This window comes from Boleophthalmus pectinirostris, unplaced genomic scaffold (genome assembly GCF_026225935.1).
Source record: "Boleophthalmus pectinirostris isolate CB_2022bp ecotype Guang Dong unplaced genomic scaffold, ASM2622593v1 HiC_scaffold_3, whole genome shotgun sequence".
Taxonomy (NCBI): domain Eukaryota; kingdom Metazoa; phylum Chordata; class Actinopteri; order Gobiiformes; family Gobiidae; genus Boleophthalmus; species Boleophthalmus pectinirostris.
The window spans coordinates 35543644-35563814 of record NW_026571299.1 but is presented as its reverse complement, the minus strand read 5'-3'; the positions used below and the strand labels follow the sequence as shown (position 1 = coordinate 35563814).

General features: G+C 38.9%; 1 protein-coding gene across 3 annotated transcripts; it reads left to right on the top strand.

Annotated features, from left to right (window-relative positions):
• Positions 1-1220: 1220 nt before the first annotated feature.
• si:ch211-286o17.1 (hematopoietic progenitor cell antigen CD34) lies at positions 1221-16755 on the top strand. Of its 3 annotated transcripts, XM_055160680.1 has the most exons (9): positions 1221-1361; positions 2641-2835; positions 11583-11690; positions 11766-11959; positions 12323-12415; positions 13539-13659; positions 13881-13933; positions 14411-14560; positions 16122-16755. In XM_055160680.1, the coding sequence occupies exons 2-9, from the start codon at positions 2757-2759 to the stop codon at positions 16311-16313; spliced, it is 990 nt and encodes a 329-aa protein (XP_055016655.1). In that variant the 5' UTR covers positions 1221-1361; positions 2641-2756; the 3' UTR covers positions 16314-16755. The 3 variants fall into 3 exon arrangements, with proteins under 3 accessions (XP_055016655.1, XP_055016656.1, XP_020774306.2); XM_055160681.1 differs by lacking the exon at positions 2641-2835 and having other exon boundaries at positions 1254-1361; XM_020918647.2 differs by lacking the exon at positions 1221-1361 and having other exon boundaries at positions 2628-2835.
• The last annotated feature ends 3416 nt before the right edge of the window (positions 16756-20171 follow it).

The window sequence follows — 20171 nt, the reverse complement described above, 5'->3', positions numbered from 1 at the left end:
ACAGGAAAATGAATCAATTCTAGAGAAACAGGAAGGCAGGTTACTGATTCATACTGTATGTGCATAAATTTGGATTTGGATTGGAGCACCAACTCCCTCTTAGAAGCAGATACAAGGTACATTGCAACGTACTGTTCCCGAGGAAACAGTCCACAGAGTTCAGAGGAGGGAGGGGGCATGTTTGAATGTCCATAAAGCTCAGCAGATGTGCAGAACAGTCAATACACTATAAACAAATAAAACCATATGAAGCCGGGCCTGGAGAACCTATGGACACACTGCACACAAATATGTTCCAGCAGACTTTGACTGAGAATGGACCATACAGCTTTGTGCCTAATGCATAACTGTAATAATTTGTGGTGTGTGTAAACATGCATATAATAACAACTCTTTTCTCTGTTGGGGAGACATCAAATTATCTGTTTACTGTTTCAAACTATTTAAGATTCCATTCCTGACCCAATTGTCACACATTATTTGATCATGAGACTGGTACAAACAAGTGACTTTGATCTGTTGTGGCTGTGGCAACCCTCAGAATTAAATTGGACTGCGTAATCATGGCACTTAAAAGGCCCGTATTATGCTATTTTCTGATCTATTTTATAATATTTCTTATGCATATGGACGCAAAATTGACTCTTGTGAGCTTTAACCCATGTCAGAGCATTGTTACCTCCTCAAAAACATACATGTAGTTGTGTTTTATTTAATCCACACATGTTTAACGCACAAACCCTGCATATTTTGGCTGAGTTTTTCTCTCAAACTGAAAACACTTCTACCTTGTGATGTCATCTAGTAATACAGGAAAGTGCTCAAATTATTTGGATCATTTCAGCCCGGAAATTTCCAATCTCTACTGAACAACCGAACCAAGCATTTTGAGCTTTGGAGAATTAGACAAATAATAAAGAATTACTCAAACGTGTGACAATGGGAAACAACAACATAGGAGGTAACAACATTCTAACATGATTAAAGTTTTGTATAATAATGAATGAAAATTTGACAAAAGCTAATTTTGTCTTATGCTGGTGGCCATGAAGTAAATAAAAACTCAAGAATAAATGTTGTAAGAAAGGCGTATGTGTAATGAACAAATGTAGGTGTTTGCTTTACTGTTAAGGCCATAAGGTCAGCAGTTCTTGTTTCCATTTGACATCTATCCGTGATTCACCACATGTCACAAGCTCACACTGTAACAAATATTTTACCAGGAGGACACAACGACTTCTACTACCAACATCTATTACTATTACTACTGCACAGCTGGGTTGACTACCGCACCATTGCTTCTGCTCATCTGGAATCACAGCTAGGCTCCAATTGGCCACCTCAACACCCCGCTGTCTGAGGTGAATACTGAGGGGTGAGGGTGGGGGTGTAGTGGAGCAGGCTCACGTGGGAGGAAATGGGGGCCAATATAGGGACACTGCAAAGTATTCATTTACAAGCGTATTAATATATTATAATATTAGTATTTAGCACCATACTCATTGTGATACTTTTTGTGTGTAAGAAATCTTTTAATGAGTCTTTTAACATACTTTCTGCAATGGTTCCAGATGTTTCAAAGCTAACAAAAGTATGGGCAAAGCTCTTTAAGTTGGATGATTGGGGGGTGGGTCTTTCTGCCATGTGTGAAAGGTTGAAGCAAGGTCCATGGTGTCTTTGCTAACACAGATGTTGATTGATGGCTTTGCTGAGTGATGAAGGAAACCTGCTAGAACTCTACCAAATGGATTAATAGCATTAGCATAACAGTGGTGGACGCCATTGTTTTGCAGCTTTAATATTCTGGGACATTTCTAAGCCTATTAGATGCAGTGCTGCCACAGTCTATTGTCTGCTATCACCTTTCATTGTGTGCTAGTTCCAGATGGAGTTCACAAATAGAGAAGACTTGCCATTGCTGTTTGCAGCCATAAAGTGCAAAAGATAAAAGTCTGGATCATTGTAAATAAGTGATTTGTCTGCTAATATGAACATATGTAGAAGGCTGAACTGGTCTATTACTCGAGTTAGGACATCAAAAGTCTTCCAACAACTGTGCATTGATTTGGAATATTAATTAATAATACTGTAGTTTTCCCATAGAGCAGTGGACTACTCAGATACTGTGGGTAGGGTGTACTGTACACATAGATATATTTCTTAAAATGTATGTCTTCCAGGGATATATGTCATGCTAATTCTATTTTGCAATGTTAAAGAGAACATGGCCAGATCTTGACTCAACCTAAAATCTTCTAATTCAGGAATATATGCTCTTCTTACTGAGTCAAAACACATTTTATTTAGTTTTTGCAAAAGTGAAAAAAAAACTGAAATGAAAAAGAAAATGTATTCTTATTGCAATATTAATTATCTGCAATATTTGTCACTAAATTTTCACTATTAGTAATGCAGACCTATATCTGCACTATTTCAAGAATGCAGCAGAAGTTGTGGAGGCACCCCAAAAGCGACTATCTGTTGCTCCTTGCAGCGGGTGGGGGCACATGTGGAGGGGCATACAGGGCCGGGCCTCCACGCTGGGGGGGAGGAGTAGTCACAGGAGGGAGGGGTGGTACTATATAAAGTGTGACTGAGCACAAGTGCTGCTTTATCCAGGCTGTCCCTGTGTGCTTACAGGAAACCCTATCCTCCACTGCCCCACTCCAGCTTCTATTTCTTTCCCTCCATTTTTTTTTCTTCTCTTCTTCGAAACCCGCCCTCTCATCCCATTCGAGTTGGACTCACCCAGGACAATGGCAGCATCTATACAGAGACTGATCTTGTGCAAAATGACCACTATTACTCTTCTTCTCATCGCTTTACTCTCAAATGGTAAGAATTATGTTTTAAATTTGGGTAGAGAGAGTGGGCCTGGAGGGGTGGGGTCCTGCACGCTGGAGGAGTGTTTGTTTGTGTGGATGAAGTTGCAGCCTGGTTTTAACCCTACAACCTTGTCCCAGTCTGGAATGTGTGATGCTATAAACAGCAGATAAAAAGATGAAGTGAGATATGATCCAAATGTGAGGTTTTGTGAAGGACATTGAATAGAAACTTTAGTTGCCAATATCCTCAGGCAGACAAAGGAGGATGGGGAAAGATGATATGCTTTTATAGAAAGAAAAAAGACGGTGAACCTATGTTTTTTTGGGGGGGTAGTATTTGAATATAATCTTGCATTTAAATATGGAAAGTGTTTTGTGCAATGTTTTAGAGAAATTAAGGCTGCAGGTTCAGAAACATTTTGACAACAAAGATCAAACTTGATAGTTGGAGATATCTGTGAGCTGTGAGGGTGTGAGGGCATTTACCCTTGGACTATTTTTTATTTAGTTTTTCTTTAAAACTTTACAAATTCCATACATTTATGGAATTCATAAACTTTTGCTGTTTCTGTTGGACATATAATTGCATGTACTCCTATGCATTTTGTTTTTGCCATTTGAAGCCTAAAGTTCCAGAGTTTGGTTCCAAGTTCTCATTCATTCATGCATGACAAAACTAACAGAATAAAGTACAAACCCAGACCAAAAGAGGCAATGAAAACCTTATGTTTCTAAATGATTAAAATCCTGTAGAAGGACTTAAGGCAGGTCAGCCCTGAGTCGTTGTCCATAAATTCTCTGAAGTGGCCCCATTAAAAATCAATGGATGAAGCAAAGAATAACATATCAGTGACAGTCACAAAAAAGATGAGTTCTTTCAGCAATCCATCATGTTTACATTTAGATAAACACTTTAAGTCGGGGTTACAAAATGGATCTAGGGAAATCCCGCCTTGCTTTTTAAGCCTGGACCCGCGATGTTGTGGCTTGATATAAATCACACAGTGGATTGCTTAATTTGAACCATGTGTCCTGTCCATGGGATGCAGCTTATAGGGATGAGATCATGATCGGCGAGGGGCAGCTGGATCAGATTGAGAAAATCAGAGTGGCTTGACATGATTTCTACCTAAAGATTCAGCTCTACATGTCCAAATAGGCTGTATTTGTCAGCTAAACATAATGTGATTTTAACCCATGAAAGAGAAAATTGCAAACATGTGATATTGAAAATCTATGTCAAATGTGCATGTCAGAAAGTAACAGTACTGGAACATGCAAAATGTACAAAAGAATAAAATCAAAGCACCATAAGATAAAAGTTACACTGTCCTCACAACTCCTGCTTTGTAAATTACCCTAATAGTAGCAGTAGTTGTTGCAATTGTAGTTCTTGTAGTAAGTTTTTATCTTGTTGGAGGAAAGTTTGGCTACACTCACCTCAGTAATCGACAACAGATAGGCCTAATAGTGCTAGTAATATCATTAAACATGTGTAGCAACAGCAATTGAAGCGGTTAAAGTATTTTTAATTACCAATAATGAGTACTTTCAATTCTGCCGTGTTTTCCTATCCACTGGGTGTAGTTATGCAAGCATGGCTGAGGCTAACTGTGGCTAACTGTACAGTCTGGTGTGGTGAGGTCAGATTCACAGATGTTACCAAGCGTAACTTTAGCCAGGGGAGTGTGCGTGACAAGAGTGCCATCAAAGCAAGGACATGATCACAAGAAGCACTGGGCACGCTTAGCTATGAGTAGTATGGTTGAGCAAAAATGTAATTCAATGAGTGCAATGTGAGCTTCAATATAAAAGAATCTGTGAGTTGTAACTTACTTATAAACATAATACAGCCTTAAGTTGCATCTCCTCTGAAGTGGTTTCTTAAGTCTCTGTAGTTAACTTGTAGTCTGGCCAACCCCAGTGCCAGCCCTGCAGCATGTAATCATGGAAATCATTGTTTGCCCTGAACATAATGACAACAGGAAAATCCTCCTTTTTGAAGAAATATAGCTCAAGGAACGCAACAAAACAAAGGCAAATGCAGTACAAAAATCTGTATGCTATACTATGGTAGCGTTTGAGATTATCCAAAAGGTTTAAAAATAAATAAATAAGTTTGGTTGTCTGGACTTTTTCCTTTTTAAAATTGTACTAAATTAGGTGAGAGTAGACTATTTTGACCAAATCCTAACTTCATATACCATATTGTAAACAGTACTACATATATCACTGACACAAACTATGATACTTATGATACTATCACAAGGCACTGCTGCTGCTTTGCTAACCGAAATGTAATAAAACTAAAAAAAGATCTCAGTTTGCAGAGAAACTGAAGAACTGTATTGTTAATGTTATTGTTGTACAGCACCACCACATATCCTAAAAAAAAAAATAAAAATTGTCTCAGCATCATTAAAGGTGCACTAGTCTTATATTTGTTGTTGTTTTTTTTTTTTTTTTGAGAGGGGGGCACTTCTGGCTAGTCTCCATGGAGCTTACTATGGAAAAGCCAAGAAGGTTGTGGATCTTCCTTCAGAAAAGTTACCCAGAGCACCTTTAAAAGACCCACACTGGGTTCTTGTACCCTTCAGAGGCCTTGACAATGTACAGCCAAACAAACCACTTTAAAACATGTGGCGGGCGCCAGATTGGGGCTGTGATCTATGAGCTGAGTCCAAGGGCACAAAAGGGAGAGCTGGGGGAGTAAAATGGCATCCAGTACTGTAAAAACTTGGTGAAAATACTCATGATTCAAAACAACTTGAACATAAGTGCACTTTAACTCCAGGTCCTAATGGCTGTTTTCAAACCCATCCTTCCTAGAATTGTTCTGGAGAAAATCAATGTTAAGCCCCCCAAGGTATTGACGTCCCGATTTGGCTCACAGTGCAACTGGATCTGCTAACGGTCTACCTGCATACTCTCACTAAACTAGACTGGTGCTTGCTCTTGAGGTAATGGAAGTGAAACCATAAATGCAGAATGAGAGTTGGGGGCTGGGTTGAGCCAGATTTGGGTCCTAGGGGGGTGATATAATGTTCGCAATTGAATGCAGATGTCATGCTTCCTGATTGTGGTCCCCAGAAAATGGTAGATAAGGACCGAGGGGTAAGCTCAAGAACAAGGCTTGCAGTGGAATAGAAAATTTTGATACAATTAAGTCCATCAGAGTTAGCATGATCACTTAATAAATGAACTGATCCCGCTTTAAAACATTGGGCTTCTAACATCACATATGACTACTTCAAATACTGCTCCTTCCAATGAGTCTAGTCTTTGTTTTTCTGATAGGCCTATGCCATCTGCTGCGCTAAATGCACTACACTGTAAGTTTGTGACCCCTTAGAACCTCAATATAACTGTAAACCATAACTGTTATAATTTATATTCTCTACTCCTAGCAAGACATGAGAAAGGAGACTTACTACAACTGATAATTGGTATGACAGGAACCATATAAAGGAGTGGAGGGGGCAAAATGGGGGTCAAGACGGTGGGGTTAGCTTTCTGTTGTTCCTGCGTGGTTTGAGTTGCATGGCATGTTTAACCCGAAGGGACCAGTCTCCAATGTCACATTCCTCTGCATACTCTTAACTCATGCATTTGGACCAAAAGCAGGATATTAAATCATAATATTATACTTGGCGAAAACAACATTAAAATAGCCGTGTTTTGTTTATATACAGTAATTTATCTGTTAATACAAATGTAAATACAAAAGGAAGTTAAATAAGTCAATGCAAATCCAAAATAAGGTGACCTAAGTCGATAGTTGAATACACCCACTTTATTTTATTATAGTTACATTTTTATTCATTTAATGTATATTCAAATTTACCATCAGTCTGACTGCCCTTGCCCCTAGTGCAGTTGTAATGGCATGCTTGGCATTGGCCTTGACTTAAGAATTGAAAAGCTGAAATGTTTTCCCACTATATTTTTTGTAGGTTTGCATAGGTTTGAGGTTTGCAGTAGACAAAAATCGTGTTGACAATATGACTGGGGGAATGTTTAAAAGCAATACTAAGATGTTTAAGCATCAACATTCCCAGACTGAACATTCTTTCACACTCGGCCCCTTCTCATAACCTTAACCCAATATCCACCATGTCAAGCATTCAAACACCTCCAGAAGATGGAAACATGGCCACTATTTTGAGAATGTGCACACAAATATGGATGTCATGTCAAAGGGGTGGATATAGATCTGGGCTAACTGGGCTCCTGTACTGTCGCCCTGCCAAAGACAAAATTAGGACATCTACATTCAGACTCATAAATGCCAGAAATATGCTGTTGGGAGTGCCAAAGCGACTGACCCAAATGATGTACCAGCAGTTCTTAAACACTACAGGAGTTGTTTGACTTTCTAACTAACTAAAATGAATGGAAATTAAGTCTTTATCAGGACTTACTCCTGTTTAACAAAAATAAAGTATAGGCTCAAACCATCAACAACTCCCAACATCAAAAAGCAAGACTTAATAAGGATAAAACTTGTACTTTTGTGGTTTTCTTTGATCACAGTTTGAGAAAGATATTTGCATATCTATTATACAATATCATACGGTAACAATTAGAGTGCTGATTGTAACAGGAAGGGTGCTTGTTAAACCTCAAACATTTAAACTTTTACAGAAACTGTTTGACCAATGTGTGCTGCCCATTAGCACCTCTCCATGGACCATTAAACGACACAGGGTTCACACTACTGGTACTATGGGATATACTGTATATTTAGACTTTGGTCAATCTAAGAATTTAGCACAGGACTCTTCAAAAGGAGCAACAGAGTCTGAGGTCCGATTGAGGGTCTACCCATTTTAAAACATCCAACAGCTGGTTCATGTTTCTCAAGGCGCTCAGCAGAAGTGAGGAAGTCAGAGATGTAGTTGTTACAGATGTGATACAGTACATTAGATGTGGAAGAAGTTAATTAGGAAAGTAAAATGACCACTACTTACATATGATTTCAACAGTTAGCACTATGGCAGGATAATATACATCAGCTTTTTCTTTGGTCTGTCTTAGAAATACAGGTTTCTGGCTCTCATATAGCAAATTGTGCAATCTGAAAACCAACCAATATCTACTGTCATCCTGCCTTGGGTGTTCATTCTTTTTCTCACTTCTGCGGTAGAAAATAGCTGTTTTTGCTGGCCTCCTTACATGTTGTTTTCCGATACGTTTTATGGTAGTGTGTTTCAAGGTCCACATCTCACCTCGGTGGATGCCTGGTATTAGCTGTGCGTGACTGAAACACAGCTATAACAGCTAGCTCGAACCGGGAGGAAAGAGGGCGTGTCTCCTCCCATGCTCCATGCCACATTCCTCTATAGGACGTCCCAGGAGATGGTGTAGGGGTGTAGGGGAGTGGGGGTGTATGTTTAGGGGGGTCAGAGCATATCCAGACCACAGCCGTCACTCATACAATCTGGTGGGAAAATCTTGGAGAGAGCCACAAAGTCATGGCCGCTGTTGAATTACAGAGTCAGGGCTGGTTAGTGAGATTGGGCTTGGATTCATTGTGTTTGTGCAGTGATAGTGAGCCACGCGACTGATATCTGCTGCTCAGAGCATTACACAAAGCAGTGGCACGCAAGAGTGAGAAAGTGTGTGGTGTTTCGGATGTGTCCATATATGTGTGTATTTAGTTACAATATCATTGGTTGTCACTTGTTTGACAAAGCGAAGTTATGAAGTTCCAGACCATGCAACATCATTGGAAAACATTGGAAAAGCATAACGTAATATTAGATAGATAAACTTAAAATATGGTATTCCTGTGCACTTAACTTATTATACCAGTAAATCTTTGGCTTTATTTTGTCTGTTAAATCAGCTCAAATTAGGGAAATATCACAGAGGAGTTGTAGTCAAGGTTTAGTTTATGAGGTTTGAGGCCATAGGTTGTGCTTTTAGGAAGTGTGTTTATTTTAAACAGTCACATCTGCAGCTGACTGTATCACTCAACACAGCAAAGGCACAAGCTAAACACACATGTGCTATTGCGTCATATAAAATGGACTCGTCTGTAGCATATTTTTGGTCCATGTAACAGGTAAAGTGTAGTGGTAATGTAGCAGCTCTGTTACAATTATAGTGCTCATTTCAGTACAAACAACTTTTACATTTACATTTTGTGAATGACAGATTTCCTTTCTATGGTTCAAATATAAAAAATGTAGACTTAACCCAATGTATGTTTGTAACAGTTGGTTATGTAAAGGCCTAAACTCCAAATGTAAACAGACAACCATGTAATACTATAATCTAATTGTGGTTGGCATAGTTTAAAAAACGTTTCCAAACAGCAGCCACAAAAATATTTCTTGTGGCAGTTATTTGTTACTGGTACTTTTTTCCACTTCATATGAATGATAAAAAGTGATCACTGGGCAGAGACAAATGTCAACTCCTGAAAAACAAGATTTATGGGCACATCCACTCTAGTAACATAAACACTTAGACCACCCATATGGCTCTACGTAGACAGCATGTAGCCAAAAGGTTAACAAAGGTCTAGACTCTGTTACGGAGCCAGTGACCTGTCAATGTTCCACACCCATGCAATTGGTGATAGTTGCCCCACTCAAGATTTATTTGACATCTTTGTTGCTATGCTGAACTGAGATGTTTTTGAAGACTTTAAACAGAGTATGCACATAAAGCAGTAGTTTTACTGCATTTAATTTTGAAATTAAAAAGAGATGGGAGAGTGGCAATAAGTCAATGAAAAAAATGGTTAACTAATTAGTCATTATTGGTTTATGTGCAAATTATTTAAATTCCAAACAATTATCCATTCAATTAATGTTGCGTGGATTACCTCCATTTATTTAATGAGGCATTAAGGAACAGGGCAAGACATTTTCAATCTGTAAGGCTTAGAAACCAGTACCATAATATTTGGTTTAAAGAATGAATTAAAACTAGTATTACTTATTAGTATTAGCCAACATAGGGTGAACTGACACTTGCACATTCACACTTAGTACAGAGTGTAAGATGTCACAAGTTAATTCTTAGTATATTTTGAAGTTAGTCAAGTAAATGTAACAGTAAAAGCAGGAGACAGCTGCAGAGGACAGTTGCTGACGGTAACATTAACATGTCCAGTAGACCTCCCTGGGGATTATGGCTCCACCTGTTGGACCTATACAGAGTGTGTTTGTTCTGGCCCAGGCACCTGTCTGTCTGTCATTCACATGGGGATGAGTGTCAATGCCACCTCTGTGTGAACATACAGAGCTGCAGCTCATGTGTGAAGGCCACAGGAGGTGAAGAAGCATCAGCAAATTGTCTAGAGAGCAAGGAGCAAAAAGCCATGTTGGTGATTCACATTTCTTGGTATGATAACTACTTAAAAAACCTTAATAAGTCAGAGTCTTTATAAATGATTTGTTCACTATAAATTAAGTCTTTGTTCATGCTAAGGTGTAAAGTTGCACCACTGTCAATTTACAGTTCACAACAAAATATATCTTTTGAATAGTCAGGTACTCAAAATGGTGTCTATGAACAAGATGAAGCCCATAGAGACTAAATCAGAATGGTGATCAAATAAATCACAAAATTTAAGATACTCAAATTTTAAAGTCTGCCGATAGAACTAGCTATTTTGCCACAAACTGGTTCAGAACAATTATATACAGTATTTATATTTTTCTAAACCTAAAATGTCTCCACATGATCCCTTCAAACATTAAACTAAACTACTAGGGCTACTATAGCGTTTCCATGAGAGGTGCCAAGAATCAACCTCAAATGACATAGCAGATAGTGAAACAAAAATAATGATGCTTCAGTTTCATGTAACTATTACAACTTACTTTTTTCAAGTCAACAATTATCATGGCCAAAAATATAGTCATTTGCAGATGCAAAGTGTATAAGGTTGTTACCATAAAAAATGCATTAAAATTGATGAATTGTAGCTATATTAGAGTATACATTTAGTTGAGTCCAGCACAAACCTCACATGGATTGTTAACATAATCCAGGAGCTGGGCAACCGTAATGAGATCTGCAGGGGTAAGGTATTCTGGGATGTTTTCTAAGTGAGGTAATGCTGCTGTTGTTTTCAGACAGGGAGAGAGAGGGAAAGAGAGAGAGGGGTATCTGGGCAAGAGGAATGCATGCTGGGTATTTGGGTTCAACCTCTGGATCCTGTGCTTTTAATTTGACACCAGCAGATCAGTCCAGGAAAGGCAGGCAACTCATTAAAGGCTGCTGCAGCAGGGCGTGGTGCTGTTTTACTCAAAACAAGGAAACGTGCTCTAAAATGTTGTCAGTTTATGCAATTTACTAATGAATTTCACCAATTTTACACATCTATTGTGGTCACATTTTATAATTGAAAATTGTTAATTAGAATTACTTTATGTTGACATACATCAATGATTCTCTTCTGCCTTATTATAGTGATAAGGATCAGTCAAAGGCAAATGCCCTTCCTGGTCCTGGAGCTCCATTTCTGTCAAATTCACATTCTACTCTCTTTAATCGCATTGAAAAGCTCTTAGGTACAATGGCTGATCCGACTTTAGATATGAACTAGAGTAAATGCAGAGAGAAGCAACACCAACGTTCTGCAGCTTATTCTGCTTGTTAGAAAAGTTTACTAAGTATAAACACACTTAAGAGCTTTTTCAAATGATACTGTAGTTCACTTAATTTACATGGAAGGTTTATGTCAAATGAAAACATGTTAGTATGTGCACTCACCTCAATATCCCTTTCAAATTGCAGGAGCCATTGCACAGGAAGCTGAAGTCGTGACAGGCTCAGCGGTCACTGTGGGTATGGCTGAGGCATTTGTTCGAGGAGATATGATTCCCAAGACCACTGAAGACCCTAGTAAGACATTTTTTTTTTTCAGTAAAACCACATGAATGATCTAAGAATTAAAATAAAAACAAAGTGTTCTCTCAGATGCAGGAGATTCACAGGAACAGGTACAAGTCTTCCCTTCCGTAGAGACTGAGACAGCAGCTGCTCCAGGTGATGACAGTAGTCCAGCTGCTCCAGAAGAAGGCGGACAGAGGCCAGAAGAGGTTCAGACTGAGGGGCCTAAAGTTGAGACCCCTGCCCCGGCCAGAGGAGATGGACCTGGTGATAAGCCCAAGGTAAAGGACAGTTAGAAATATTATCATTTTTCTTTCGCATTCATTTAAAACAGATTGTGTAGAGCTGCAAATCAGATATTCTGCAGTCAACTGAACTGTGCATTACTGTTTGCAAATTACATTTTCTGTGTTTTGATTGCAATTATGAACAGATTGAAACCTGTACATATAGCATTGTGTTATGTAATATTGTAATACCATTAATGGTCCAGCCCTGATCAGTTATGGCATGATTAACTGCAAGGCAATGGACCTGTTTTAGTGATTTACAAAGAACAACATGTAAAATCAAAATTACAGTTTGACTAAATACCAGAAATAAATAATGTCTTTAATAATAACTGATAACGTTTGTGCTTGCAGCCCGTTCCACAAGATGATGTCATCTGCGTTAGTAAGGAAGCTGTTCAGGATAAAAATGCTGTCAGTCTCAAACTCAAGTCCGCCTCCAACTGTGTAAGTTCACCTGCCCATACATATCGTAGTACAATGCTCTAATTGTTGATGCGAACACTTTCCTACCATGCCTGCTAGCAATACAAAATTCAAGGATTTTTTCCCTTTCCTTTTTCCATATGAATGTGGTTTTGGCTGTGAGGATGTACTAACATTTGCTCAACAGGAAATTCCTTCAGAACTTAAAGACCATTTAAACATATAGATGTCAATAAATCAGCAAATTCCTTTACAGTAGGGGATAAACTGTACACCTAGTATCTTATCAGGTGGAGAGACAGCGAGCTGCTAATGTGTTGAGAGGGAGAGGTTCTCAATGGGTGGGCCCACTGCTGCACACTGTATGAAATGCCCAGGGCAGCAGTGTGGGAGTGTAGTGTGGGTGTGTTAGTGTTTTTTCTTTACAATAACAGCTTTGAGGTCTCCAGGAATCACAGCATCAGTAAGGTTGTCCAAAACCGCCAGCTATGATTTCAGCTGGGCTCTACCTCTGTATGTGCATTGAAGGAACTTGTATAGCATCTGAGTTTTGATGTATTCTGCTGTTAGTCTGGAGTGAAAAATGTGTTTATTTGGTACAGTAGTGCTCATATCTTTTGCTGCATGTCTAAAGGTGAATGCTAAAGGTACAAAATGTAACAAAAGCATCTCCATGGAGACAAGCAGGTAGCAGACCATCCACAAGAAAAGTTACATAGCGTTTTTATGTTTTATGTATTTTCTGATTTATGTTTCCTCATCACAAACATACCTGGAGTTGTGTCTTGTTTCATTCACACATGTTTAACACACAAATCCTCCACATTTATGTTAAGTTCTTCTATTAAACTTTATGTGGTAATACAGGATCTGGATACTTTCAGCCCTACTGAACAAACAGGTAAAAGATAGCTGTTAACCAGGAAACTACCACTACATGACATCACAAGGTGTAATAGGGCATTTGAGCTTTGGCGATGTAGATAGACAACTAGGATCCGAGATTGTACCAGTTTATTAACTTGTCTTTATCTTCATATTTGAGTCTTTCACCGGTCACAATGTAATTCAGTTGTGAGGTGTTCTTTGCTTACACTATTCACATAATACAAAAGAATAATAATGTAATAATGTTTGGTTCCAGGAGGACACAAGAACAAAGATTGCAAGTGTGCTTGAGGAGCTGTGTGGAGAGGACTGTAAACTGCAGCTGTACCAAGAGGACAACACAGACCAGATCCTTGTGGCAGGAGACTATGTGGAAGGTCAGTCAGATACTACTTCCAGCCCCAAAACTCCATTTAAATCCTATTACAATTGTAGAGCTCTGGTTATGCCAAAGTCTTGTGTAGTTGAGGTTTAGACTTAATTTAGTTTGGGGTCCTGGTTTTGTTCTGGTTTAGTCCTTATTTAGTGCTTATTTTTGCATCGTATGTGTTTTGTTCTAGATATGCAATTTTGAGAACTAAAATGTTCTTTTTTGCAGGTGATGTTGGAGGCATGGCTGACAAGTTCAACAATGACAACATTAAAGATAAGGTAAGTTGACAAAACAACTATGGACAGGTATTTGATGTTGTGTAATTGTGATATTCCTGAATGACTAATCTTTTTTTTTTAAAAAAAAAAGGAAGGAAAAATTTACATGTTCAGAATACTGTACATCAACTGCATGTTTGGCTTCAGTCCGGGGCTGTGGCTGTGCTGGCCCCACCCTGCATTTCTTTTATCTGCCTTACATAACCTCCACACGCCACCTCAGGAGTTTACAGTTGTTTTAGACAAACAGGCAATGCCCATTACACGCAACAAACCGACAAAAACAAGTCTTTGCCTTCAAAGTCACAGGATGTAGCACTCCTGATTGTTCTGCTAATGACTGCATTGTATCCCTCTCTCTCTAAACATTGCTGTGGTAATATTTATATGGCTTTATTTTAATGATGATGTTGAAATATGAAAAGTGTAAACACATTTGTTCAGTTTAACCAAACCTTTTATCTGGTTTTGTGTTAGACTGATGTGGAGGAAGCAACTCCTCACTGGGGAAAGAACTCAAAGTTAGTCCTTGTCTCTATACTGCTGGCTGGTCTGCTCCTGGCTGCTCTGCTGGTGGCTGGATACTACCTCAAGACACACCGCAAAAACTCCAAAGGTGTTCGACTGGTGAGTAGTGCTGTCTAGAGAGACTGAATAACAAAGTTTTAGAGCTGAAATGTTATAATGGCACAGCCTGCATGACATCATGGCTTATTAGTACAGTTGGCATATTCGTATATAATGTACAATTTATTGAAACAAAATGAAAACCTGGATGTTTCATATTAGACAAAATCAACAGGCCACACAAACTCTACATCCCCTTATGGAGAACAAACTGTTTATATTGCATAAACCCATATGGATTTGAGGTCAGATTGAAGTCTGCAGAGTCCATGCCCCCAGAGCACTCTCCGATGGCCTCTCTGTGGTTTCAGTGGGCGACATATGGTTCTGTTTCATCGTGACATCATTTTCATAAGAGTTAGCATGTGTGGAGCCACCCATTTTTGTGCAACATGTTTGGTGATTATTGACAAAGGTTTCTGACGCAGGCCTCAACTATTTGTGATAATGGCTCCCAATCAGAAAGCGCATTTTGGATTGTGTGTGAAAGCTGGTGTGCGTTTCATTTTCTTCACTGCAATAAAGCTGGAGCACCGCCCTTCTAAGCACGTACAGATGAAACCAATAAAAGTCATTAACCAAAAATGTGTTTGTTTTGAACCAACAACCACAAAACAAACCCACCTTCCTGTGTTTGAGTGGGACTTTTGAACAGATGACCTTCTTATCCTCAATTTTCAAAAGCTGAACTGTTTTGGGAATTATATGGCATAGGCTCTTAACGCCATCATTTATCCACATGAACATAAACAAAACATCTGGAATGAAGAGGTTTTTTGTTTAATTTGAAAAACCTCCAAAAGTAATTTTCTGGGAATACAATTACAACTGTCTGATATGGATAAACCATGACATTATTTGCCCTCAGGGGTGTCCAAACATGTTTTCACCTTGGGCCACATATCGAAACACAGATGAAACGGGAGGCCTGTCATATGGGCTGTAGACTGATGATCAATACAGTGAATCAATCAGATGGGCGCATTTAGGAGTTTTGATCCTTATTAGACTTATTTTTAAAACCAAGCTGTTTGTGAGCAAGAGTATGATGGTAGAGGATTAAAGTCACATTGAAAAGTGCTACTAACAGTAATATGGGACAGTTCATTAGGAAGGTAACAACATTTAGTCTGACATAATTTGGACACTTCTGCTTTAAAGGTGCATTGTGTAACTTCTCTGGTAGAGGGTCCATCACTTGCTTGTTTGTATGGATATGTTATTGCTCTGCCAGGAATGTTCCACTGTATGACATTAAACATCTCTTCCTTACATTTATTTAATTGCAGGTGGTAGAAACTGTGAGCATGGTGGCCTCTCCACAGATCTAACCTGTAACTTGATCTGTTTTTTTCTCCATGAAGATACAAAGGTTTAATACCATACTGTGAAAAATTCCAGACAAACCAATAATATTTCCAATCTATTAAAGCTTTGACGATCCTTCCACCAAAAAAGTTGCACAATGCACCTTTAATTACTATTGTGCCTATATAGTGAAGTCAAAAGTTTAAAGTTTAACTGTCTAATGTTCATATTCTCTATTATTTTTGACTTTTAGGCTGAGTCCTTCCAGGTGGATGAGGAGAACCAGGCCAACACCCTTGTATCTGTGGCCCCTCTGCCTCAGGAGCCCTTGGACAAACCCACTGTGAACGGAGAGTCCCCACCTCCTGAAAACGGCACTAGTCAGGCCCCCACCACCAACGGACACTCAGCCAATCAGACCCCAGACGCCGACACAGAGATGTGAAAACCCACTTCTTGACACACCCTTAGCTCCTCCTACTCCCTCTTACCACACCCCCTCTGCTGCCTCATGGACGGTCCACACACTGAGAGAAGACATCTGCACCCAAACATACCCCTCAAGCAAACTCGGGAACAACAAAATATCTGACAATGCCATTAATGTGAAACATGTGGGAACACTGACTCTAGGGGGCTCCAAACCTGTTTCTGGACTGAAAAGTTGACTGGGATTTTGGTAGCCACCCTCGGTCTGGAAGTATAGTCAAATCATTGTAGGATTATCAGAATATTGTCATATAAATGAAGAAGATCTCCGAAACTACAATTATTGCGATTTTGTATTGTTGTTGTTAAAGGGACTGACACTCACCACTTTTATTTTTGTATTTTTGATTTTTGTATGAGTGAGTGATTAGGTTACTGTTTTTTTTTTTTTTTTTTGTTTTTTTCAGTGTAAATGTCATAAACAATAAAGATGTTTCAAATGTGTCTACAATTCTGTGAAATAAAGCACATTAAGTAATTTTATTTTCAATGACTTGAATGTAGAAACTTATATTAAATCACAATTGATCATGAGTGAATTAGGCAAATAGATCACTTTAATGTTCAATTTGTTCAACTTAAAGTCAAGCAAATAATATAGCTACTGTACATTAGTTATTATTGTATACATTTTTGCTTGGTTAATTACTGAACACAAGTGTCACATTTCTCTCAACATTTCATCTTTGTTCATTAATAAGTTTTGTGATCTACAAAAAAATGTGTTGCTTACCTAAGTTTATTAGAAATACAGTCTTGTCAATATCCACATTAAGAAAAACGTATCCCGAATAAAAGAATACTGTTGTTGAATTGTAATAATGAATCTTATGTTAATTTTACGGAACATAGCTATTATCACATAACAATGCTACTGCTGCAGCCGAAGAACAATTGAAGATGAGATCAGACTAGTCCTGACTTCCACTGCATTTAATAAATTCTTTCTGTAGTAATTTAAAGTCACATTATAAGCTTATATGTTTATTAATTGAAATATTGATCCATGCAAATATTAGTTCTTAGAGTAATAGTTTAGAGTATTCATGGGTTTCAGCTTCCTGTTATATTTTGAAGACTCTACATTCAACAGATATAATATTTTGTTTTAAATTGTTAATTGCTATGGCAAGGATCCTATTCACGGATCCATTCTGAAACTCATGGATAGTGTGTCACTTGTCCATAGTATGTTACATCAGCTCAGTGCAGGTAGTAGTGTGGGAGTGAGGACAGGCACAGGCAGTGCAGAGGTCAACAGATAACAACGCCACGATGAGACGTAACAGAGGATTACACATCCAACTACAAACACCAGGACATCATGTATATGCCCTTCAGATAAGTTGCCGAGAATATACTGTTAAAGGACTACACTATTCAGACAGCAGCAGGTCAGTGGAACTATGTACCCTACTAGTTAAGACTGTTTTAGCAAATTCTGTTCAACCAGTGCACCTGTTTAGTTGGTATGCACTTCCATAGTTTGTATTTATTGACTATTCTACTTTATCATTATGCCAACAGACAGAAGTTAGAAAATTTGACTTTGCATATCAACATAATGTTGGCTATAGCAAGCGTCAGTTTGCGTTACCAGACAGATACTAACAGTATAGTGTCTCCCTCTAGTGGCGGTATATAGTCTGTTCAATAGTCCCAAAAGTATAGAAACACGTGATGACCTCATCTGGAGTTGGAGGCGTAGATGACTAAACCTCTATGATTGTGTTTTCTTCTCAAGCTGGAACAGTACGTCTCTGCACCTCTCTCTTTCACGTGAAGAAGGGATTTACAGGAAGTCTTGTGGAGGTGTGGCCTTCTGAGGAAATGGAGAGAGTCCAGCCTCATCGGTGAGCATGTTTTGCTGCAAACAGGCTTTCCTATAGGTGTATATGCCCCCCAAGAGATTTTGCTTCATGAAGTCATTCATCAGTTTCAGGGAAAAAAAAAAAAAAAAAAACTAAAACAAACACAATCACAAACACAAACACAAACAACCACTTGCAGCCATAACTGAGAGTAGGCTACTTTCAAAAAACAAGAAAATAACTACCTGTTAAACCGTGATTGATTTAACAGTGCCTTTATTTATTACAAAGTGGAATTTCTCCATCTTCTGAAACAAAAGAGCACTGCAGTCTTTGCTTTGTCATCCCTCAAATAAGTTACAAATCAATGAGCTGGCAACTAAAGTATGTGCACTGACGCAGGCAATAACAATTATAACATAATGTAAACATGTTTGAACATAAGCCTTATTTACAGAAAATAAAAACGCACGAAAAAGCTCACAGAAAAACAACTGACCCTTTTTAGAGTAAACTACGATCTAGTGTGGGCATTATGGTGAAGAAAAAAAAAATGCTGGAATAGGCTACTCTATTGCGAAGTGAATTGTTTTGTGCCCAAAATTATTGTAACCTTTCCGTATGAAAGTGCCTTGAACACTCCATCAATAATAATTTCATTTAACCCAAATATTATACAGGCTATTATATATAACATTAGCCTTTTGTATGGGATGTTTTTTCCTGAGCCAATTTCCCTCGCCTCTCAATGCGACATCTGCAAGATGCGTCAGTGTAATGCAGTTTACGGTAAAGGGTCATAACCATGTGATTTCGCCGATGTTTGTAAACATGCGTCAGCCACATGTGATTCGGGAGATGAGGAAACGCTCTTCCAAGTTCTGGCCAACCAGCATCCGGGGGAGTGTCAGGGGCGGGGCGTCAGTGTTGCGCTATGGAAAATCATTAGGGATATACACAGTGACAAACGTGGCTCTGAGATTGATAATAGACAGAAAAACACCTTGCCTGCTGGAAAGACCGGGAAATGGACAGGACCACTTTGGTACCACGAGAGGCATCCCTGGAGTTAACGCGTAAGTTGCTACTGTTTAATACGCCATAGGGATAGTAACCTGCGTATGTTGCGTAGAGAATACCACTATGTAATTCATGGTCAGGCTGGATGAAAAGGTAAGGATAACGCCAAAGGTTAAAAGTGTACGCATAACCAATAAAGGATACTAAAGTTATGTAAGCGGCTGCTAACATGGGGCTGAGGCGCTGTAGATAAAGGAGCAAGCGCTGTGTTATCCAGGATTGTTTCATCATCAGCGCGACAACAGGTAAATTCAACTGCGTCAGCGAGTGGGACTGTGAAACCACTTGAATCCTGTGGGAATATGCGTTAAGAGCAAGAAACGCGTGTTTTGTTCATGACATTGTAGTTTGTACCTGGTGTAAATCTTGGGCATTTGGGTGGTTTAAACGAGTAAAAGGGACATGTAAACAAAGCATGGGGCTGTAGCTGGGCTGGCGTGTGAAGGGGGAGCTAGGAATAGGATGCTGCGCAAGAGATGGATAGTGCGTAATCCTGTTGTAGGAAAGGACCATGTTACGCAGTTAGATATGGACACATATCTACACATCTCTGCGTTGTGTTGTTTTACTGATATAGTGCACTATTCATGTTATGTGTGCTCTATTCTTTCAGAGGAAATACATTGTTTGTATCGCCTTTATGGAAGAGTGGACACTTTGATCTGAAGTGAGTTCACGGTGGTGACGCAGCTTGTGTGGCCTAATGTTTCAGGTATCCAACAACATTTGCTGCGTCACTGAGATCCCAGGAGCGCCTTCATAGTAATCTGGTTTTGTAGTGCGCACTTGATTTGATGAAAACTATTCTTGCCTTGGAGACAGGGGGAGCCGTTGAGCTGTACATTATGAAAAAAAAAAAAAAAAAAGAATAAGGTAGTTTTACAAAGTGTTTATTTTACTGCTGTGATGATTGATATACATTT

Coding starts and splice junctions, on each gene's coding strand:
- si:ch211-286o17.1 (XM_055160680.1), top strand. CDS start 2,757: ATGGCAGCATCTATACAGAGACTGATCTTGTGCAAAATGACCACTATT. Junction 11,960..12,322: donor GACCTGGTGATAAGCCCAAG/GTAAAGGACAGT, acceptor TTGTGCTTGCAG/CCCGTTCCACAAGATGATGT. Junction 14,561..16,121: donor ACTCCAAAGGTGTTCGACTG/GTGAGTAGTGCT, acceptor TTTGACTTTTAG/GCTGAGTCCTTCCAGGTGGA.